The 25,204-nt window shown below is 39.5% G+C and overlaps 1 protein-coding gene across 1 annotated transcript in view; it reads right to left on the bottom strand.

Annotated features, from left to right (window-relative positions):
* Nucleotides 1–3,680: 3,680 nt before the first annotated feature.
* Nucleotides 3,681–25,204, bottom strand: part of unc119b (unc-119 lipid binding chaperone B) — a 69,244-nt gene continuing 47,720 nt past the window's right edge. Inside the window, exons 4-5 of the mRNA XM_072587252.1 lie at nucleotides 16,554–16,726; nucleotides 3,681–9,559 (exon numbers count right to left, since the gene is read on the bottom strand). Coding sequence (XP_072443353.1) covers nucleotides 9,447–9,559; nucleotides 16,554–16,726 — 286 coding nt within the window. The 3' untranslated portion in view covers nucleotides 3,681–9,446. The remainder of the gene's footprint in view (nucleotides 9,560–16,553; nucleotides 16,727–25,204) is intronic.

Raw genomic sequence — 25,204 nt, 5'->3', positions numbered from 1 at the left:
AACCTCTGAGTTTTTTTGAGAAGGGGACCAAGTATGTAGAGGAGGGTAGGGCAGTTGATGTGGTATACATGGACTTCAGTAAAGCCTTTGATAAGGTTTCACATGGTAGGCTGGTGGAGAAAATGCAGAGGCATGGAATTGTGGGTGATTTAGCAGTTTGGATTAGAAACTGGCTTTCTGAAAGGTTGTGGTGAGTGGCGGTTGATGGAAAATTTTCAGCCTGGAGTCTGGTTACTAGTGGTGTGCCACAAGGATCCGTTTAGGGACCACTGCTGTTTGTCAGTTTTATAAATGACTTAGACGCAGGCATAGGTGGATGGATTTGTAAATTTGCAGACGACACTAAAGTCGGTGGAGTAGTGGACAGTTTGGAAGAGTGTTACAAGTTGCAGGGGGACTTGGATAAACTGCAGAATTGGTCTGAGAAGTGGCAAATGGAGTTCAATGCAGCTAAAATGTGAGGTGATGCACTTTGGGAAGAATAACAGGAAGACAGAGTACTGGGTCAATGGAAAGATTCTTGGTAGTGTGGATGTCCAGAAGGATCTTGGAATCCATGTACATAGATCCCTGAAAGTTGCCACCCAGGTGGATAGTGTTGTTAAGAAGGCATACAGTGTGTTAGGTTTCATTCGTAGGGGGATTGAGTTCTGGAGCCGCAATATCATGCTGCAACTATACAAAACGCTGGTGTAGCCACTCTTGAAATATGGGGACCAGAACTGTACACAATATTCCAAAAAGGATGTGGAAGAATTAGAAACGGTGCAGAGGAGATTTACCAGGATATTGCCTGGTCTGGAGAGAAGGTCTTATGAGGAAAGGCTGAGAGACATGAACCTGTTCTCATTGGTAAGAAGAAGGCTAAGAGGGAATTTGATAGAGACAGACAAGATGATCAGAGGATTAGATAGGGTAGACAGTGAAAGTCTTTTTCCTAGGATGTTGACGTCAGCATGTACGAGGGGGCATAACTACAAATTGAGGAGTGATAGATTTAAGACAGACGTCAGAGGCAGGTTCCTTATGCCCTGCTAATGTAGTCAACTCAGCCACATTAGGGAGATTTAAACAATCCTTGGATAAGAACCTGGATGATTTTGGGATAGTGTAGGGGGACAAGCTGAGAATAGTTTACAGGTTGGTGCAACATAGAGTGCCGAAGGGCCTGTTCTGTGCTGTATTGTTCTATGCCTTTTAAATGTTGTAATTGTACCCACATTCACCATAGCCTCTGGCAGCTTGTTTCATTATCTACACCAACATATTTATATACCTCTAATTTTATAAGATACCTCAAGATGCTTTGCAAGAGCACGATCTAAACTAAAATACACCATGCCACATGAATTTTATTAGATAAAAATTTGGTCAAAGGGATAGATGCTATGAAGTATTGAATTAGGAAAACAAGTCAATGGGGCGTAGGAAGGTGTTCCAGCGCTGCAGAGGGTTCAGGCAGCTGAAATTACTGCAGTGGAGCAATTAAAATTGGGAATACTCAAAAGGTCAAAACTATAGAACACACTGCTTAGGATATTATCAGGCTGGAGGGAATTATCAACAACAGAATAGAAAAAGACCATAGTAGGATTTGAGACCTAGGGTGCAAACAAGAATATTTGAGTATTTTGCCTCCTTCAGTGAATTGATAAGAATGTTGATTTAATCTTTAAAGCTTTGAGATATAAATACAGTAGCTGTTTTCCATGTTTTTTTGTAACCCTGTTAGAAAAGATCATTTGGGGTCATGGTCTGCAACATTTGGTGTGACTAGGAGACATGTAAGGCATAGAAGAAATAAAATTGGAGCCAAATATGGGTGGTACAAGCATTGACTGGAGGAATAAAAAGTAAAAACTACTTAGGACAAAATTTTAAACTTACATACAGAACAAGTCAACACTGCAGCAATAGAAAACAAAACCTATACCTTCTACTGTAGAAACTGCACTGTGATACAGGTTCTTAAAAAAATACAATTTTCTTTTTAAGGGAGCTGTTCTTGGTCATGTTCTTTCAATAACAAATTATAGTTTTAATTGACCTAGGAATACAGTTTCAAGTCAGCACTTCAAGGCACCCAGGAGATGCTGGATTCAAGACAATATCAGTTATTGTTTTGGCTGCTGTAGGTTAGCAAAATGGGGACTGATTAAGAAAGGATACCTTCTTCATGGCAAATTACTTGTTCCACATGTTTCTGGAATTGAATCAAGATCATGGTTTAAGAAAACAAAAAGTGAGCAACATTTTCTCCACCACAGAGTCTATTACTGATATTGGATAAAAATGATTCATGCCTCCTCTGATCCCATATCATATAAAAGCTCCGGGACTTGTTCTTCTTACTTTTGAACAGCTTAGGAGCTGAGATATCAGTCAGAATCACCTAATATAGAATATATTTGAAAACTGAAAATGTGTTGCTGGAAAAGCACAGCAGGTCAGGCAGCATCCAAGGAGCAGGAGAATCGACGTTTTGGGCATAAGCCCTTCTTCAGGAATTTGAAAACTACCAGCAACTGGAGGAAGCAATGTACATGTGCAGAAAATAAGGACTGACATGCATCCAAAGTTCTATAATGGTGCTTGGGCAGAAACAGGAAAGATGACTAGATCAAATACGTATAAATTAGTGTTGGAAATATCTTGGATGCTTTAATGAAGATCTTCCATCATACAGATAGCCTGCAAGTTAGACAAAAGTTCTGCAATGAAGATGCCCACTCACGTTAAATGTTGTGTAGTGTCATGGTTTAAGCACCAAAGTACAACCTAGTAGTGTTTTGTAACAGAGATTGAGAACAGGATAACCATCTTATGTTCTCTTCAGAGGCACACAAACTTCTTATGCTTCAGGGACTGAAACAAGTTTTGCGACTAACTGTTTTAGAATGTAAGTTTGTTTGCTGAGCTAGAAAGTTCATTTTCAGACATTTTATCACCATACTAGGTAACATCATCAGTGAGCCTCCGGTGAAGCACTGGTGTTATGACCCGCTTTCTATTTGTGTGTTTAGGTTTCCTTGGTTTGGTGATGTCATTTCCTGCTCTTTTTCTCAGAGGTCCAAGTCGATATGTTTGTTGATAGAGTTCCAATTGGAATGCCATGCTTCTAGAAATTCTCATGCGTGTCTGTTTGGCTTGTCCCAGACTTGGATCCCATTTACCACCCTCTGAGAAAAAGAGCAGAAAATGACATCACCAACCCAAGGAAACCTCAACACATAAATAGAAAGCGGGTCATACCACCAGTGCTTCCTGGATGCTCACTGATGATATTACCTAGTATGGTGACGAAATGCTGAAAATGAACCTTCCAGCTCAGTGAGCAAACTTACATCCAGAAACTCAACCTGAGCTACAAATCTTCTCAAAACTCACTAATTGTTTTACCCTGGTGACTCACATGCCAGGAGGATTTCTGAGCTCCACCTATTCAATTTGATTAAGAACACCCCAGATAGGGAGGAACCTTTCCACTGGCACTGTTAGATGACAATGTGAATTGTCGAAGAACCTAATCAACAACGTTGTGCTTATGAAGCCAAACACCTAAAATCTAATATAGTATAGACTTGTTCCAGTCCACTCACTGGCTATGTGAATAAAAACCCCTTTTGTCAAGAAGAACAAAATGACGTTCAAATATTTGGAATATTTCAATAAATACAAAGTTGAAAATCAAAAATCTTTATTCCTATTCTTTTGTGACAAAATAACATTTTATACAAACAAGCCATCTATCACTTTAAAACATGAAAAATTTAAGACAGGGTGTTACAAAATACAGCTCAACATCCTAATGAAATTACAAAGCATCAAGTCACAAATATGAATTTGTGCATCTTACACTTCCTGTGAAAATAGTAAACAAATTATCAAGTTCAAAAATATAAGATTTACTCAGCCACATTTATTATCCTTCATAAAATATCCCAAAAAGCATTTCTCATCTATTCATGTGGTACTAATATGGAACAGATCGAGGGTTGAGGAAGCAATGAAACATTTTATTTTTTAAAAATGTGCAAGATAGAAGAAACTCTGAAAATAGTATGGATGAGACTGCATGATGGATAACTAAAGTACAAAGATGAGAACTGTTGTACCACCACCATGAAAATTTCCTAATGTATTATTCTGGATGCGTTCCCAAGCATTTCTAGGAGCTGAAGCTTATTCAGAATTCATTTTCTATGGTATTCTTAGAAACTTTCTCAATAGTTTTTTTTTTCTTAATGAACTATACATATCTTTTGGAAGTTTCAAACTTTACAGCAAAGGATTCACATGAATGGGAGGTACATTGCATTCAGTATTCCATTCTCAGAATGAAGTAACAGTAAATTAAGTAGTTAGTTGTTCCCATTTGGAGTATTAGATCATGCCCCAACTTAATTAGTCTATGCCACGGAACAGGAAAGCTACTATTATGTTCGGACACTCCAATCTACAGAAACAGCAATATGTCACATACATTACATTTCACCCCTATTCAATCAGAGCCATAGCTTACAACAATCATGAGAACTATACATACATACACTTTGCTGTACTCTGGCAATCCAGCTGACTGCTTGTCATTAATCACAGGCCATGAATTACAATACTTGACAGAATGTCACCTTTTTATTTTGCCATAATCACTGACGTACTCTGGAAGTGAAGGTAGTGGAAAATGCAACATACGGAGACCACCACATTCCCTTGAGAGTCAACGGTCCAAAGTCAGTGCACTAGATATGTTGACTGTATGTCTATAGGGCAGATAAACCAGTTTCCTTTTTTCATGCCTGCAAGGAAATAATTTTGATCCCTCGATCAAGCAAGGCTTCCATTTTTACTTAATTACTGTTCTCCCATTTTGTATTAATGCATGGTTAGTCCATCTGGAAAACAGCAAAATAAGAAATCTATGCAACAGTGTCAGTGGAAAGCTGCATTCTGACTGGCCGAAGTTCCACATTGGATACTTCTCAAAGGAATGGCTAATATATCCTAAGAAAGCCACATACAGACTGAAAATTTAGATTCTAAGAGATATGATGAAATTCTTAGCACTGGGAAAATAGACAAAACTGGGTTCATGTTTTTGCATCCTTTTTTCAAATAATCTATCTGCTTATAACCTTCTTCTCAAAATAAGTAAATTTCTCAATTTCTTATGCTAGTAAAGAAAGATTCAGAAATATCAGTCTGTAAGCTGGAAATATTTCAAAGGTTTCAGAATTGACTAATAAGAATTAGTCCACAAAGAAATTCAAAAACATCTCAATCTTCACGAATATAGAGGGCCAAATAGATTGCAAGCATCTGTGAATCATTTTCCACTTTTCCTAAAAATAAATGTTTTTGGGTGACAAAGAAAGCTGTGAGCTTTTTTTTCTTTTGAGGACTTGAGAAAATCTTGTATCTGTGGAGACATACAAGGCATGTAGAGTGCTCAATTTTTACATGCAATGTTCAGCTGAAGACAAAAAGGTACTGCAATGGGACCTTTGGTTGTACAAATACAAACAATCCTGGTTAAGTAGAGAACACAGCTAAACAAATTTGAAGGGTATTGGATGTAGCAATCTTGCGAGGGAATTAACACAGTTACATCCTTAGATCTTAATTCATGATCCTTATGTTTTCATTTAAGATTATTCATCATGAGTGGCTGTCATATGTCATGGCTTTAAATGGATTTTTTATTGGGACACGTGGATATAACTTTAGACCTTTTGTGGTATCCTTTCTGGAAAAGCTGGCTACATAAATGTCATTAAGCTTTTGGCAATAAGTATGCACAGAAAGATGCACCTTCACTGTAACAATGGCTGAGAAAATTTTGACAGTTCAGATTTTTATCCCATTTTTAGCATATGCCACTGGACATATGGTTACTCTGAAAGCACAACTACAGGTCTCAAAATATACTATAAATGTCATTATTAAAATAAGTAGTAAAAAGGAGATCCAGAGACGAACCTTGCATAAATGAAGTTGAGAATAAAGAAAAAGTATTAAATGGCACCAACCCACACCTTTTTATAGGCAGGTATTACCAATTTTCAGACTTAACAGCATATCTTACAATCCACACAAGACAAGGATAAAATAAATTACTGGAGGATGACAGAACTTAAATGGGACTTTCTTACTCTGCTAGTTTAACAGTCTTCATTCTGCACCACTTCTGACTAACTTCAAACTTGTAGGGTAAATTATATGTGAAACAGACTCAGAAATGAAGACTGATAATCACTCCCTTTGAAAGTCTTATCAGATATGGTTTTAAATAAATAAATGCAAACCTAAAAACACCAAGTAAAGGCAGACATTGTCAACTGCATTTCTATGCAAGTTCAAAGATTAGAAATTAGGCATATAGGATTGTACTTATTTCAATTATGCACAAACAATTCCATGAACAACTGGATAAAAGTAAGTAAAGGGGTGTAGAAAGAGCATTACACATAGTGGGTCTTATTAAATAAAGCAGCCTAACAAACAAGCATAAATAATGCATTTGGATTCACCATTCTGACTCCTAGACTTGTCAGGTAATGGCTCTAACATAGCTTCAATACCTTAGATTTCATTGTCAAAGATGAAAGAGAAATCAGAAGTATACAATTAAAATATAAAAAAGGTGCCAAACTGCAAAGCAATACCATTTTACAGTCAAAGTTGTAGTTAATTTACATGAGATATATTTTCAGTGATTTCGGTCTTGTCTAGTCAAACAAAAAGTGTGGTCAGAACAAAATTAGCTCCTAGTTTCTACCATCAAATGTAAAAATACTTGCTTCTTCCTGTAACTGTTACTTAGTGCTCAGAGGCCAGAGCTGAGCAAATCTGTACTTGAACCAACATATTTTGTATGTAATCAAAGAGTTTCAAGAATACCTAAAACCCAATTAAACCAGTCTGGTGAAAATTACAATGGATGTTAAATGTGTCTCTTTTTAAAAAAAAATAATTTTTATTCAATAACCACCTCCATTCTTCAAAAAAAAAACTATACTAGGCATCTTTGTTTATACCAAATGGCAAACTTCAGCTTTGATGCCATTCTATGACTAACCCATCTAAAACCTTTTCTCTCATTTCTATAGAAAATTCAATCAATAATTCACATTCAAGGATTTGCTTTATGATTTCCTTTTCTGTAGTTTTTGCTCAGTTGTCCGATTTCCCAGTGGATGGACAAGGAAAAAAAGAAGAATGTTGAATGTTGGGAAGAGCAATTTCAAAAGCTACTATGATTTTAAATTTATTTAATTTTTTGTCAATGTCAGTGAAGCCCCAATCCTAATAGATCAAAGTAAAGTTGCAAAGTCCTCATCGAGATTCACTGACATTTTCTTAAAAAAGACAATATCTATCAGAACTCCTGATCTGTTCTTATCTTAAGACAATATACTAATGGTATTAACTGTGTGACTAGAAATGTCAAACAGTTTTAAACTAACCGAAAATACCATACGATGTCTCTAAATTAATACATTTTTCTGACCATAAATGCCAACATTTAATTTCATGGAAGTTTTAAAATCAGTATCCCCTGTATCATCAGTATTCACTATTTCTTTTAACACTAGAAAATGATTATCATTGTTACATTCTATTTATAACTTGACAAATCAATGACAATGACAAGATTGTCAAATTAAAAACAACACACAATAAAAATATATTTCAAAGACTGAATGGACTGAAGACAATGGGAACAGTGTCATTCTGTTAACATGCTTAAAGACTTTTCTTTCAGAACAGTATGCTAAGTGCCAAATAGCCTCCTTACAAAGTTCACCAAATTCTCTATGGCCAACCCTCGACCATAATATCCAAATTTCAAAAGAGGCATGCCCAGGCTAAATACAAATAACTCAACATCAGGGCGAATGCTGGCATTTCTTTGACTTAATGAGCATTAAAATTTCTCCAAAGCAATCTTTTTCAGTTCTACAATTATAGAATGGAGATTTCAGACTGAGTTCAGAATGTTGTTATTTGGATTTAAGCATCTGTAAGCACAATGTTTCTAATAGTTGTGTTCTGAACTTTGAAATCAGAACCAGAACATGAAGATGATTTAGAATTGGGAATATCAAAAATAGTGAATAAAGCTATACCAAGTGTGCTTAAGGTTGCCTTTACATTTCTTACAATGGAAAACAGCCAAAGCCTGAGAAATCTGGAAATATTTCAGTTTCATCTAACAGTGCCTTGCAACATAAAGGCAGCAATTATATTCTTCTGTAATCACTTACTTACATTCAAGTCATATCAATGCAATTGTACGGTATCACTCACATTCACACAATAGCTCAAAATAAATTGTAAATTTTGACAGATTCTGACTTTTTTTGGCAGACCATTTCCCTTATATCCAACGCTTCTGGCTTATAAGCAATGATGCATTATCTCATAAAACTACACAGGAGAATTTTGCAAGTTAAAAAGGAATAAATGCTTTTAATAAATATCTTACCATTCAGTTTCTGATACAGAATGTGGAAGGCGGTCTTTGGATTGAGAGGTCGACTTTTAAATAGTACAACTTTGGAAGTACTACACATTTTGCTGGACAAAGATTAGCAACAGATGGAGAATACAGAGAAACTAAATTAACTAAGGAACCTTTGAGGGTTTACAATAATTTCTACATAAAAGAGTACTCAAAACCAAAAGAAAACTAAACTGCTGTCAAACTAAGCACCATAAGATGAGCTCATTTTGTCAGTCACAACTACTAATTCATATGACAGAAAAACACGCGTGACCAAAAACTTTTGTCTGATATGCCATGGATGATGCGGACGCAAGCACTACCATGTTTTGTGAACAGCTTCCATTCAGTTTTAAAAATATTTGGAAAAATCTTCGTATCGAATCTTTTAAGACCTATTAAGCTATAGCTATTGATAAATATCTAACATTCTTTGTATATTTTCAAGTTAAGTCTTGGATATTGCTCCATTTAAGATGTGAAGTCCTGCACTTTGGTCACAAAGTGAATGGATTGTTTTATGTGCATTGTAACAGAAAGTAAGTTAGCTAGGCGCAATAATTATTTTTGCATAAATGGAAATGATTTGGTCCTCTAATTAAATTACCTCTAGTGTCTTCCACCCATTCCTAAACATAGTGCAAGGCCATGTGAACACACAATGAATATTTGACTATAAATATAAATCGGTCCTTTCATTATGAGGAATCTTTCATCACAGCTAGGCATTCATCTTACATATAGGAATGTGGGTGGAATTTCAAACCCCATCTCAATCACTTTTGCCATTAGTAAGCATAACTAAATTTTTCTCTAGTGCAGAATGCATAGAAATGATAAAAGATAATTCACAGCCAAAAGCCACCTCTTCATCATCAATGCAGGCTTAGACTGAATGAGCTGAATCATTGCTGACATATATTCATTTTAAACAGTTCCACTACTGTCCTCCATTATATGCGTAATCTGCCTTGTTGTGCATAATCAGCTTGCTGTCCACAAAGTAAAAACTGTCAGACCGTGTATCATAAGGATTGTCCACCATCTCTTGAACTGCAAAAAGAGAAAGAGAATGTACAAATTAATATCCCAAAAGTTCACTGAAATATGAAAGTTTCAAACAAAATACTATAATAATTTGAAGCTAAATATTTAAAGATAGGCATATCGACCTTTCAGAGCTTGAAATTTTACTCTCTTCTCACTGTCATAGAGAAGCACTCTATGCATTCAGTTCTCCTGTTAGGTTTCCTTCACTCTAGATCTACTGAACGAATGAAGGGTCCATTGTCCTCAGCATGGCCACTCGTCTAGCAAAGCACCTGCTGACCAGTAGAGCTAGTAGAACTTTTTTTAAACCATTTTTATCATGGCTAATTTCAATCTGTGTTAAAGGGTTTTCAGGAAATTTCCTGAATGATCCTAATAACATCACAAGTTTACATAAAGTAATCTTGGCAGGTAATCTAAACGCATGATGAGGATTCAATCATAGAATCACTGCAGTACAGAAGGCATTCAACCCATAATGCCAGCCCTTCCTAAGAAATGATTCACATATTATAACTCCCTCTCACCCTCCTCACATCATATTCCTGCACCTTCCTCCTTTTCAGATACTTAGGAAGTATAGAAAAAATTACAGTACAAGAGGATTCCATTTTTCAGTACTTCTCATCTTTGGAGTTTCCCAATCTTTAAGTGCATATCAGGACACCTTTTAAATGAGTTAATGGTTTCTGCCTCTATCTTTTCAGACAGTGAGTCACAGACCTACACCAATCTTGGAAGAAAACATTTTTCTATACTTCTCCTTTAATACTTCAACCAATGACTTTGAATTTGCGCCCCTTAGTCACTGACCTCCTAAGTCAAAGTCGTCCTTCTCGTCCATTCTAGCCAGACAGCTCACAACCTTTTTCTTCAGTTAAATCTCCCCTCAGCCTCCTTTGTTCCAAAATAAACAATTCCAAGCATACCCAATCTTTTCATACAGCTGTGATTTTCCAGTCCAAGCAACATCCTCACAAATCTCTGCTGTATCCTCTCTAATGCAATTACATTCTTTCTATAATGATGTGGCCAGAACTGCACACTGTACTCAAGTTGTAGCCTAACTGTTCTTTTATACAGCTACAACATAACTTCCCTGCTCTTTATTAGCTGAGGCAGAGAATACAAGGAAGTATTGTATGTGCCTTTCTCACTATTTTATCAAGCTTTCTTGCTCACTTCATAAATCTGTGGACATGCAAATTAGGGTCCTTCATTCCTTTAAACCTCCTAGTATCCTCCCATTAACAGTGTATCCCTTTGCCTTGTTTGACCTCACACTTCTGTTTCTACTTCTATTTTCCATTTTTTGCCGATCTCACCAGCCTATTGATATCTTCCTGCAGCTACAACTTCCCTCCAAACTATGAACCACACACTAATTTGTTGTTGTCTGCAAAATTTTTGATCATATCCTATACTGAAGATCAAATCATTAATATATATCACAAAAAGTATGATTTCTCATACTGAGTACCTGCAGAAACAGCTTTTGAGTGCAAAAATACCTGACAACTATTATTTTCTGCAACAGGATTAATTTATATCCAGTTTGCTACATTCTCCTGGATTTCGTGGGGTTTTTCTTTAAACCAGCCTGCCATTTAGGACTCTTATCAAAAGTCCTGCTAAAACTCATGCAGACCACAGCAACTGCACTATCCTGATCAATCCACTGTGTTAGCTCCTCCAAAAATTCAGTCAATTTACTTATTCACGATCTTCCCTTAATAAGTCCACACAGAGTGCTCTTGGTCAATGTCTTTTAAAGTAATGGTTTATCTTGTCACTCAATATTGGTTTCAATAGGTTGCCCAAGGTTAGACTGACAGGCCTGTGATTGTTAGGTCTGCCCCTTGCTTCATTTTTTAAACAAGGATACAACGTTAGCCAACCGACATCTGTATCCAATGGGGATCGGAAAATAACGATCAGAGAATCTGTTATTTCCTCCCTGGCTTATTTTAACAACCGAAGGTATTTTTCAGCCAGCCCTGTCAATTTATCCACTTTCAAGGATATTAATTTCCTAAATACCTCCTCTCCCACTAAGTTTATCATATCCAATATATCACACTGCTCAGGTAGAATGCCTGAATTTATCCCCATTTTCTGGAAAGACAGACATTACAAATTCATTAAGAAATAGATTATGGTTCTGATCTTTTATGGGCTCAATTTACTTTGGGTTCTTGTTGATTTTATTTGTCAATATTCTTTAATACCCTTCCTTTATATTCCTACTTTGCTTATGATCTGACAACTGTACTCGCTACATTCCTCTCGGCTTTCTACAGTATGGAGTTAACAATGTCTGACATAAACTTTCCATTTCTGCTTCAACTTAACCTGTAACCTTTGACATCCAAGATGCTCTAGATTTGACCACCTCACTCTTTTACTTTGTGGGAACATGTTTACTCTGGGTCCTGTGAATCTCTCCTTTAAACAACTCGTGCTGCTCTAACATAGACGTACCTTCAAGCAGTTGTTTCCAAGCCACTTTTGCTAAATCACTCCTCAGCTGAGTAAAGTTATATTAAGATCATCTGAATTATGACCACTACCAACAAAATGCACACCCACTTCCTTCCACCTGCCTAGCTTAATTGCCTAAACCTAAGTCCAGCTCTGTGGCCTCTCTTAATGGACTTGCTACATATGGCCAAAATGTTCTCAATACACTTCAATAGCTTTGCTCCTTCCATTTGTTTCATGCTGAAACTATCCCTGTTAACACTAGGATAAAGTTATTGCCCTGTTTCTCTAAAGCATTTGCAAAGATTTACTTACTTATTGACTCCCTATTTGCCTCTGACTGTTTGGAGGATCTATAGTACAGTTTCAGTGGCATAATCTCCTTTTGTGTTCCTTCTACCTCCAAAGTTGTAATTGTATCTCCAATCAAGATTACTAACATCAACCTCTCCATTTTTTAAAATCCTTCTTTATCTCTGAAAACCTTATAAACAAGAACATTGAGTTGTCATTCCTGTCCCTCTTTAAGCTATGGTTTGCTAATAGTTATGAAATCATATTGCCTCATTTCTATCTATGCCCTCTGCTAATCTGCTTTATTTACCATACTCCTAAAACAAAAGTAGCTCCCATAGACCACACTAAGTTTATTTTCTAAACTTGGTTGGTTCCTCTGCCTTCCAGGTGCATCCACTAATTTTGTCTTCCATGTCCATTTCTAATTTTATCCCATGTGAGCGTACCCTCAGGATCACATCCTGCTGTCAATGAAGTTTAAACTCAGATGGACAACATTAGCACACTTCCCTCCAAGGACATTTGTCCCAAATGAGATTCAAATCATCCAGCTTGAGTAGGTCCTACCTCCTGCAAAACCAATCTTGGCATCCCAGGAATTTAAAGCTCTCCATCTTGTACCAAATTTCCAGCCACAATGTATCTGATCTAATCTCCTATTTCTATGTTCACTAGTGTATGGCGTTGGAAATAATTTGGAGATTACAATCTTTATTATCTTTCCTAATGCTTAATCAACATTTGCAGAATTTCATCCTCCTTTCTGTCCATGTCTAGATTTTAATGTGGCCTACAACCTCTGGCTGTTCACCCTACCCTCCAGAATGTTGAGGCTGTTCAGTGAGAACCAGTACCAAGGAAACTACACACCATCCTTGGTTTATGCTTGCTGCTAGAAAAACAATTGTTTGTGCCCTAACCACAGAATCCCCTGTCACCTTTGGTCTATCAGACTTCCTTGTACTCCACTGAAGAGCTAAGTAACTTGCAAAGCCATAGATTTAGCTCTGGCTGCACCTCCCTGATGGATCATTCAGAATTTACTAATACTGGTCGAAGAGTGGGATGCTTTCAAGACTCGCCTGCACCACATGCCTTTTTCTTTTTGACCTTCGCATTGCCAGCTATTTCCTGTGTACCCTGTGGTGCACAGCTATAAATGCACAACTCAAAACAGCTCGTATCATCACAGACACACTGCAGTGATACCAGCTGCTTCTCAAAAACCTCTCAAACAGCTCAAGCTGCTGCAGCTGACAACATTTCCCTGCACAGGTTGCTATCCAGGGCACAGCAAATATCCTGGACATCAATTTACACAAGAATGTGCACCTTACAGACTGGAATAGGCTTGCCATTTTATCAATTTCAAAATCTTGTCACTGTTATCCAACCTTACTAATGCTTTGACTTATTTCATAAGCACAATCAACAAATGACAATTACACAAACACATTAAAGTCAATAATATTTTATGAAAAAAATTCACATTACTCCAGAGAGTCACCTTGCTGACTGAAGAAATAAAGATTACTGACTACTCTCTGTACAGAAACGGAGAAATCAACATTTTGGGATTTCCAATTACTTAACCTAGGAGCTTTGCAGAGGTTAAATATATAATATATAGTTTTTTTAAGAATGCAAACATCATTTCAACAACCTATATTCAGAAATCGTATTTAAAAATTAATAATTATTCCCAGCAAAAGTATCTATTCAGGATGGCATTCTCCCAAATATCGCATCAGTTTGAGACCATGCAATTTATTAGCACATTGCAGAAAGGACACTGGTTCTAATATTTTGGGATGGCCTCTTTTGTACAAATCTACTAAATGGTGCTTTTTAAGAGATCTACATCTCTGTGGAAGAAAAATGGCAGGATATGATTTGTACTTTGACTTATCAATTTCTAAATATGGAAAGCTAGTCAAGCTTTCTTGAGAGCGGACAATGGAACTAGAACTCCATTATGATGAGTGCTGACCACACTCAGAAATTACTTGGAAAAATTTACTTAGTTGAAATATATTTTATTATTCTTTATTGTATTGAAAATACAAAACACATTTAAATTACTCTTTTTTGCATATTTGTTGGATAAACCAACCTATTAGTTAATCATAATAGCACAGGTGGTCATTCAGTCTAGTCTATGGCTCTCTACAAGAATAACTCACCGTATCCCACTTCCCCACGTTTTCCCTTTAGCCCCGATTTTTCTTAAAGTTTATTACAGACCACCTTTATGAAGGCAGACAAAACAAACAGCAGAACATATACAAGAGTACAGCATTCAATTCACATAACAAATAATCCATAATTTGCAGATACGATTATTATATGACTAGATACTTGCCAGAAAAGTAAACCTTTGACCCTAAGGGTCAGGGGAGCTGATTTTGAGATTGTCAGTGATACTGAGCTCAACAGACAATCTAACACAGATCCAAAATTTCTAAAATGGGGGAACCAAAATACCACGCACTGTCTTAGGAGGCTCTGTGGGGATTTTGATTGAACGAAAACTTGGTACACACACAATGTTCAGAAACTATTTTGCCCTCTTAAAACATCTTCCTCCTGCATTTCATAGTATCAGTCTCACATAGCATGACTATGAAGCCTGGATAGTGTGCCATTGAGAGTCAATTTACAGAGGATTACAGAAGTTATCCATCACCAAAACCAATATAACCTCAAGTGAGTATTGAGACTTGACACACACTGACATTTATAACTGGTATGACTTTTCAATCCACCTCTCAACTTCATTAAAAAAAATGCCTATTAGAATTTTCATCTCCACTTGAACATGAATTTGCTGTTTTATATTGGTTAAGACTTTTCTGTTAATTGTAAAAGATAGCACTCGAGTAATCTTAATTATTAGTAGTCAGTGATGCACATACATGGAAATGCCATTCTGGAAAACAAAAAAGCCAAATTTGAGGTTAATTAAAATGATTGTGCCATTTTTCTTCACATAAAAAAAGCTTAAAAGCAGTATCTCAATTGTGCCTTGTTTGAAAATCCCTTCCCTGCTAATGCACATCAATAAAATATATAATCAACCTCGCCACAAAGTTCCTTCATCAGGCAGAAGCAAAGAGGATGGCAGGTGGGGGAATGGGAAAGAGAAGGTGAGAAGACAAGATAACTGACTCTTGAATTTCAGAGTTGTGTTTTTAAAATGTAGGTATATATGATTTTTTATTAATTCAATATCAAATTAGATTAAAGCCCATTGCCAACTTCAGTAAAAATCAAATAAAACAAAACATTAGCTCCCCTGATGAAGTATGTTGTCCCATTTTCCAGGAAGATCTCAACTATGACCCTGGCCCAACAGTGAATCAAATTCAACCTACCTGACTCGATAAATTTAGAATGGAAGTGTTTATCGCTCCTTATTGTTACGCACATAATGAACTTAAAGTGCATGAATGTACATCAGGGGAGAACAGTCTTAGGCTATTTGAGATTCTCCACAGATTCACGTATCCCCATTACTCTTCACAAAGCCCTACAGCTGAAGAACAATCATCTAGGCAAAATGCTAACTGGTAAGCACAGCATATATGGACGAGCACCAATTAGAAGTCAAGACCATTAAGAGAGGAGAGAAAATCTAGGAGAAAACTATTCTGCAAATTTATATTCAGCGACTTGAATGCACTGAATAACTGAATACCAATTTTCAAAGGACACCCTAAGTATGAAGAGTTTTACGAGTTGCTGAAACATTTCGCAATGCAGTGCTGTGTTGAGAACTGACAACAACTTTTTACTTTGAAAGGAAAAAGGGTGTAATTTTAAGAATTTTCAAGAGGGGCAGTGCAAAATAAAATTTGGGCACTTTTATGTTCTATTAAGATCTAGTAAAATTATAATTTGCTAATGGTCACAACTTAGATGCTCCTACTTGGAGACCAGAAAACTCCCAACCTTAAAAGAAACACTTGAAATATCATAACATTCAAGGATGTGGGACAAGTGCAGGAAATTGGCATTAGCGTGCCTTTAGTGGTAGTTATTGTAGTGGCAGACTCAATAGGCCGCGGAGCCTTTCCTACACTGTATTACTATATGACTATTTCTAAAAGAAATAAATACTTATCACAAACAGTGGCCTACTTGAATAGCTACTTGAAATCAACAAATTCATGAAGTGAACTGCAAAATCCCAGAGTTTAAAGAAGTTGAAAATACATACTGATGTCTTCAGAAAGTTGTGGGAATTCATATATATGCTCGCACGTGTTTCTGCTGTTTGGAATACAGAATCCAAAATCAAAATCGAAGCTTTTCAGCAACCGCTCCCTGAAGTAATGTCTTTCAATCATCCTGAAGTTGTTTATGGGCTTGTCTCCAACTGTAAATTCCACCCTGTGAGAAAGTGGAGGGGATAAGGCACAAAATAAAGAAAATAGAATGCAGTCAAAAGTTCAAAATAAAACAGTGATTGCATTTTGAAACAAATTTTACAATTAAATGTAAAGTTGCCATAGTCCTAGAGGACTGCAGGGCTGCTCTGTCATTAAAGATAGATGACTGGTGATAGCTTACCCTGAGGGTCACCACACCTCAGGTGAGGGGAGGGGTTGAGAAGGAGAATCTTTCATGATAACTTCAGCCGGTATGAGAATTGAACTAATGCTGCTGATGTCACTTTTATTGCAAACCAGCTGTTCAGCCAACTATGCTATCTTTTATCATTATACTGCTCTTGTTAACCTGCCATAGATTCCCTCCAACAGCCGCACATCCTTCCTTAGATAGGATGCCCAAAACTGCTCACAATATTTCAAATGCAGGTTGACTAGAGCCTTATACAGCCTCATTCAGCAGGACTTCCTCCTCTTGCATGCCTGCCCTCTTAAAACAAATGCTACCATTGCATTTGCCTAATTGTCAACTGAATCTGCATGTTAACCTTAAAAGAATCCTGAACAAGGATGGTTCTACATAATTTTAGCAGAGAAAAAACAAATAATATATTGGAATTTGATATTCTAAATTGCCTGCAGTTCCAAGACAATAAAATTATTTACATGCATTTTAAGGCAATGAAGTGGTCTGTTAGTGGAAAGGATCCTTGCTATACTTTGGCAGAAACATTTTAGACAGCGTATTTTCCTTCTGGCCGTAGCGGCAGCTGGCTCAAGCTTTAATGCGTCTCGCAGCACATAGTCCTGGACCTTGGAATGTACCAGTCTGCAACACTCGATCAAGGTCAACTCTTTATAATAGAAGACCAACAAGTTTTGGGCAGACAAAAAGAGCATCTTTCACCGAGATGATGGTCCTCCAGACACAGTTTACATTTATCTTGGTGTGTAACCGGGGCACAGCCTGTCAAACGCAGAGTCTTGTATCAGGGAGTTGTTTGGGATGTACCTCAACGAGTACCACTGCATTTCCCTTGAGAGCTTCTTTGTAAAGGTATATCCCAGCAGGAGGTGAATGAGGGCAGTGTGTGGTGGCACACAGACACCGGGTGTGCATGAAGGATCTGACAAACAGTGCCTTTCTCCCCACCAGCCAAGCTATGTTTTGGTGCTTGCTAGAAATTTTTGGGGAAGAGGCATTCTGGCAAATGCTCAAGGAACCATCTGACAGTATCAACCCTCTCCTCTTCCCAGAGGGTGTCAAGGCCTTACATATTAACCACTTCCTGATGGACTTGCAATCAATGAGAATTAGGTAATGTGGAACAAACCAACTATTTGGAGCTGTTAACTACGATGAGGCCAGATCTATCCTTCACAACATGGGGGACAGGTAGAATCTGTTAGTAGTGACACTTGGTGCTTGCATACTGAGGGCCTACACACAGCTTGATGTAGCCACACAAATCAGGATGAGTACGCTTTACCGGCACCACCACCACCTCCCCACCCCCCACCCCACCCCACCCCCACCCCCCCACCCCCCCCCCCCCACCCCCCCCCCACCCCACCCCCACCCCCCCCCACCCCCACCCCCACCCCCCACCCCCCCCCACCCCACCCCCACCCCCCCCACCCCACCCCCACCCCACCCCCACCCCCCCCCACCCCACCCCCACCCCACCCCCCCACCATAAGATCATGCTCACAGAATTTATAGACAAAGGAGTCCAGTGTCATGGAGATGTGATACCGTAAACAACCTCAGATTAAAACTTGCATCTTTTATAGTGGGATATACTGGTTTCTGTTCTTTGATATGTAAATCCCAGAACTACTTTTAAATTACATTCTCAAGATAGGTCAACTTTTTAAACAATACGTGTGAAACTTGTTTGTGTCCCAATGCTATGTCAAATTGACAAACCCTCTGTATAGTTTTACAAACTTTTACATGGATTCCTGCAGTTTTTGAGCAAAATAAAATATAATTCTGCAAAAACAAATTGACCCCATAAATTTATGTGCGTGCGCATGTAGGAACGACAGATTGAGTGTGTAAGCTTGGTTAAATAGTGGGCAGCACAGTGGTTAGCACTGCTGCCTCACAGCGCCAGAGACCTGGGTTCAGGCAACTGCCTGTGTGGAGCTTGCACATTCTCGTGTCTGCGTGGGTTTCCTCCGGGTGCTGCGGTTTCCTCCCACTGTCCAAAAGTGTGCAGGTTAGGTGAACTGGCCATGCTAAATTGCCTAAATTGCCCAGAGTGTTAGGTGAAGGGGTAAATGTAGGGGAATGGGTCTGGGTGGGTTGCTTGTTGAAGGGTCGGTGTGGACTTGTTGGGCCAAAGGGCCTGTTTCCACACTGTAAGTAATCTAATCTAAAAAAATGTGTGAGAGACTGGTCATGGGGTATATGTGAGAGGGTGCTTGTGTTGGTGCAAATGAGGGTGGGTGTATGCGTGTGCATATGAGAGAGAGTTTGTGTATGAGGGAGGGTCTGTGTGGGTGTGTGTGAGAGAGTGGGAGTGTGCGAGATAGTAGGAGTGTGCGTGTGTAGGGGTGTGCATGTGTGTGTGAGAGAGAGAGAGGGAGAGAGAGAGAGACACACACACAGACAGAGAGAGGGCGAGACAGAGAGAGAGAGACACAGACAGAGAGACAGAGACAGAGAGACAGAGACAGAGAGACAGAGACAGAGAGACAGAGACAGAGAGACAGAGACAGAGAGACAGAGAGACAGAGAGACAGAGAGACAGAGAGACAGAGAGACAGAGAGACAGAGAGACAGAGACAGAGAGACAGAGACAGAGAGACAGAGACAGAGAGACAGAGACAGAGAGACAGAGAGACAGAGACAGAGAGACAGAGACAGAGAGACAGAGACAGAGAGACAGAGACAGAGAGAGAGAGAATTGTCAGTGGGGTCACCTGTAGTGTGACATGAATCCAAGGTCCCAGTTGAGGCCATTCCCATGGGTACTTGAACATAGCTATCACCTTCTGCTCAACCACTCTATGTAATTGCTGTCCCAAAGTCTACTTTGGAAGATGGTCACCTGAAGGTTCGAGGCCAAATGCCCCGACTGGGAGGGAACACTCCTGCCTAGTGATTGTTGTATGGCGTCCATTCATCTGTTATCATAGCATCTGCTTGGTCTCGCCAATGTACCATGCCTCAGGGCATCCTTGTCTGCAGTGCATGAGATAGATCATGGTGGCCACATCACATGAGTACTCACCGTGTACATGGTGGGAGATGTCCCCACATGTTACCCATGTCAATACTCTGACAGCAGCTGCTGTGGCAGGGTTGTAGAGTGTTATTGTCCTGAAGGTTGGGCAATTTGCTATGAATCATAAGGCTTAAGGTTTGGTGGTTGTTTAAAGGCGAGAAGTGGAGGCGCGGAGATGTTCTTGGTGAGACGCTCATCGTCATCGATAATGGTTTGCAGGCTGCGAACAACATGGCGTAGGCTTTGGCTCCCAGGAAGAACTGGACAACGATGGGTACCTTATCTGTTGCAGGCTGTGTCTGTCTCCTAAGGAGATCATTACAGTTTCTCGCTGTGGCACACTGGAACTGGCGGTCGATGAGTTGAGCATCATACCCCATTCTTATGAAGGCATCCTTGAGCACTTCCAAGTGTCTGTCATATTCCTTCTCATCCGAACAGATCCTGTATATGCAGAGGGCTTGCCCACATGGGAGGGCTGTTTTAATATGTTTCAGGTGGAAGCTAGAGAAGTGTAGCATCGTGAGGTTATCTGTGGGTTTGCGGCACAGTGAGACACTGAGGTGCTCATCCTTGATGGAAACACATGTATCCAAGAATGAGACAGGTACTAAAGAGTTGTCCATGGTAAGGCTGATGGTGGGATGAAACTTGTTGATATCACTGTGTAGTTATTTCAGTGACTCCCACGGGTCCAGAGGAAGAAAATATTGTCAATATATCTCATGCACCCTCGCACATACACCCTATCACACTCACATACACGCTTAACCAAGCTTACACGCACATAGATGCACGCGCACACTATCACATGCACTCACTCTGATATGCACACACTCAATCTGTCACTCCTACACACGCGCACACAGGTTTATGGGGTGAATTTTTTTTTTAACAGAATTATATTTTATTTTGCTCAAAAACTGCAGGAATCCATGTAAAACTCAAAGTATACAGAGGGTTTGTCAGTTTGACATAGCATTGGGACACAAACAGATTTCACACCTATTGTTTAAAAAGCTGACCTATCTTGAGAATGATTTGGAGATGCCGGTGTTGGACTGGGCTGTACAAAGTTAAAAATTACACAATACCAGGACTATAACCTGGTAATTTTTAACTATCTTGAGTATGTAATTTAAAAGTAGTCTGGGATTTACATATCAAAGAACAGAAACTAACATATCCCATTATAAAAGATGCAAGTTTTAATCTAAGGTTGTTTGATGCATCACATCTCCATTACACTGGACTCCTTTGGCTATAAATTCTGTGAGCACGATCTTAACCTCCACAACTACCTCATGAAGGAGCAACACTTCGAAAGCTAGTGCTTCCAAATAAACCTGTTGGACTATAGCCTGGTGTTACGTGATTTTTAACTTTGTCCACCCCAGTCCAGCATCGGTACCTCCAAGTCATTACCCCATAGTGGTATTTATACCTGCAGCACTCCAAGTGCCATGCTTTCAAATTCCCTCCTGGATGAAATTGTTCAATTACTTAATTGTGCAAGTCAGGAAATCCAAATTAATTGCATGGCTCAGTGGTTAGCACTGTTGCCTCTCAGCGCCAAGAACCTGCATTAGATTCCAACCTCGGTCAGCTGTCTGTGTGGAGTTTGTACATCCTTCCAGTGTCTGCATGATTCTTTCCGGGTGCTCCGGTTTCCTCTCTCAGTCCAAAAATATACAGGCTAGGTGGATTAGCCGTAGGAAATGCAGGGTTACAGGGAGACAGTAAGGGCGTGGGTTTGGGTGGGATGGTCTTCAGAGGGACGGTGTGGATTCAATGAGCCAAATACACTGCTTCCACACTGATAATCCTGTGATAACTCATGTGTTTTAGAGGTGTAACCTTTAGTTTCAGGAATGAAACTTTTAGGTTAAATGTATGATAAATCAAAGAGCATGATTAAGAACTTAGCAAACAAAAGTGAATGCAAATCAAATAAGACAGAATTAATTAAATTTACAAGGTAGATCAACAATGTAGAACATGCAGAGAGAAACCATGTGGGCGGCACGGTGGCTCAGTGGTTAGCACTGCTGCCTCACAGTGCCAGGGACCCTGGTTTAATTCCCACCTTGGGCAACTGTCTGCGTGGAGTTTGCACGTTCTCCCTGTGTCTGCATGGGTTTCCTCTGGGTGCTCTGGTTTTCCTCCCAAAGATGTGCAGGTCAGGTGAATTGGCCATGCTAAATTGCCCATACTGTTAGGTGCATTAGTCCAGGCTAAATATAGGATAGGGGAATGGGTCTGGGTGGGTTACACTACGGAGGGTCGGTGTGGACTGGTTGGGCCAAAGGGTCTGTTTCCATACTGTAGGTAATCCAATCTAAACCATCTGGAGCAGGGAATCAACTAGCGAACCAATGCTAGAAGTATCCAAAATAAGGTAGGTGTGCTTGCAGCATGGATAGGTACCTGGGACTTCGATGTTGTGACCATTTCGGAGACATGGAGAAAGCAAGGTGAGAAATGGATGTTGCAGGTTCCAGAGTTTAGAACTTTCATTAAGAACAGGCAAGGTGGTAAAAGAGGGGGAGGCGTGGCCTTGTTAGTCAAGGTGTCTGAGAGAACCTTTGATGAGGACGCATCTACAGAGGTAGTGTGGGCTGAGGTTAGAAACAGGAGAGCAGAGGTCACACTGCTTGGAGTTTTTTATAGGCCTCCACAGAGTTCCAGGGAGGTGAAAGAGAGGATTAGCAAAATTATTCTGGGTAGGAGTGAAAGGAACAGGGTGGTCATTATGGGGGACTTTAACTTCCCCAACATTGACTGGAAATGCTATAACTCTACTACATCGGATGGATCAGTTTTTGTCCAATGTGTACAGGAGGGTTTCCTGACACAGTATGTCGAAGGCCAACAAGAGCGGGGGGCCACACTGGCTCTGGTGCTTGGTGATGAACCAGGCCAGGTGTTTGACTTAATTGTAAATGAGCACTTTGGAGAGAGAGTGACCATAATTCAGTTAAGTTTAGTTGAGCGATGGAAAGGGATAGGTACATGCCACAGATCAAGAGTTATCGAAAGGGCAAGGGCAATTATAATGCAATTAGGCAAGAATTAGAATGCATAGAATGGGGTAGCAAAATGCAGGGGATGCAGACAATGGAAATATGGAGCTGGTTTAAGGAACAGATATTGCGTGTCCTTGATAGGTATGTCCCTGTCAGGCAGGGAGGAAGTGATACGGTAAGGGAACTGTAGTTTACAACAGAAATTGCATCTCTTGTTAAGCAGAAGAAGGAGGCTTATGTGTTGACGAGGCAAGATGGTTTAGATGAGGCAATGGGGAGCTACAGATCAGCTAGGAAGAATTTAAAGGGAGAGTTAAGAACTGCAAAGAGAGGACACAAGCAGTATTTAGCAAATAGAATAAAGGAGAACCCTAAAGCTTTCTACAGGTATGTGAGGAATAAAAGGATGATTAGGGTAGGAATACGGCCAGTCAAAGACAGAAGTGGGAAGTTGAGTGTGGACCCTGTGGAGATCGGAGAGGTGCCAAATGAACATTTGTCATCGGTTTTCACTCAGGAAAAAGAGAATATTGTAGAGAAGAAAAATGAGGTACGAGATATTAGACTAGAAAGGATTGAGGTTAGTTACAAACAGCTGTTATCAATTCTAGAAGGAGTGAACGTAGACAAGTTCCTTTGGCCAGATGGGATTTATCTGAGGATTCTCTGTGAAGTTAGGGAGGAGATAGCAGAGCCTTTGGCTTTGATATTTGAGTCATCATTGTCTACAGGTTTAGTACCAGAAGACTGGAGGATTGCACATGTTGTGCCCTTGTTCAAAAAGGGCAGTAGAGATGACCCAGGTAATTATAAACCAGTGAGCCATACTTCTGTTGAAGGAAAGGTCTTGGAAAGGATTATAAAAGATAAGATTTATAATCATCTAGCAAGCAACAATTTCATTTCAGATAGTCAACATGGTTTCGTCAAGAACACGTCGTGTCTCACAAACCTCATTGAGTTTTTTTGAGAAGGTGACCAAGTATGTAGATGATGGTAGGGCAGTTGATGTGGCATACATGGACTTCAGTAAAGCCTTTGATAAGGTTTCACATGGTAGGCTATTGGAGAAAATGCAAAGGCATGGAATTGAGGGTGATTTAGCAGTTTGGATTAGAAACTGGCTTTCTGAAAGAAGGCAGCGAATGGTGGTTGATGGAAAATATTCAGCCTGGAGTCTGGTTACTAGTGGTGTGTCACAAGGATCTGTTTAGGGACCACTGCTGTTTGTCAGTTTTATAAATGACTTGGGCACAGGCATAGGTGGATGGATTAGTAAATTTGCAGATGACACTAAAGTCAGTGGAATAGTGGACAGTTTGGAAGAGTGTTACAGGTTGCAGGGGGACTTGGATAAACTGCAGAATTGGTCTGAGAAGTGGCAAATGGAGTTCAATGCAGCTAAAATGTGAGGTGATGCACTTTGGGAAGAATAACAGGAAGACAGAGTACTGGGTCAATGGAAAGCTTTTTGTTAGTGTGGATGTCCAGAGGGATCTTGGAGTCCATGTACATAGATCCCTGAAAGTTGCCACCCAGGTGGATAGTGCTGTTAAGGTGTGTTAGGTTTCATTCGTAGAGGGATTGAGTTCTGGAGCCGCAATATCATGCTGCAACTATACAAAAGGCTGGTGCGGCCACACTTGGAATATTGTGTACAGTTCTGGTCCCCATATTTTGGGAAGGATGTGGAAGCATTGGAAAAGGTGCAGAGGAGATTTACCAGGATGTGGCCTGGTCTGGAGGGAAGGTCTTATGAGGAAAGACTGAGAGACTTGGATCTGTTCTCATTGGAAAGAAGGCGGCTAAGAGGGGATTTGATAGAGACATACAAAATGATCAAAGGATTAGATAGGGTAGACATTGAATCTTTTTCCTAGGGCGATGATGTCAGCTTGTACGAGGGGGCATAACTACAAATTGAGGGGTGATAGATGTCAGAGGCAGGTTCTTTACACAGAGTGTGGTAAGAGCATGGAATGCCCTACCTGCTAATGTAGCCTCATTAGGGAGATTAAACAATCCTTAGATATGGATGATTTTGGGATCGTATAGGGGGACGAGCTGAGAATAGTTCACAGGTCAGTGCAACATCGAGGGCCGAAGGGCCAGTTCTGAATTGTTCTATGTTCTAAGTGTATAAAAATAGCTGTGGGAGCAGAGGGGTTTATTGAGAAATCAATTCCTTAAATCCCATACTTGAGCAGAAGAATTCAG

Source organism: Chiloscyllium punctatum, chromosome 17 (genome assembly GCF_047496795.1).
Source record: "Chiloscyllium punctatum isolate Juve2018m chromosome 17, sChiPun1.3, whole genome shotgun sequence".
In the NCBI taxonomy this organism is placed as follows: domain Eukaryota; kingdom Metazoa; phylum Chordata; class Chondrichthyes; order Orectolobiformes; family Hemiscylliidae; genus Chiloscyllium; species Chiloscyllium punctatum.
Note: the sequence above shows the minus strand (reverse complement) of the source record. Positions and strands in the feature narration are given on the sequence as shown.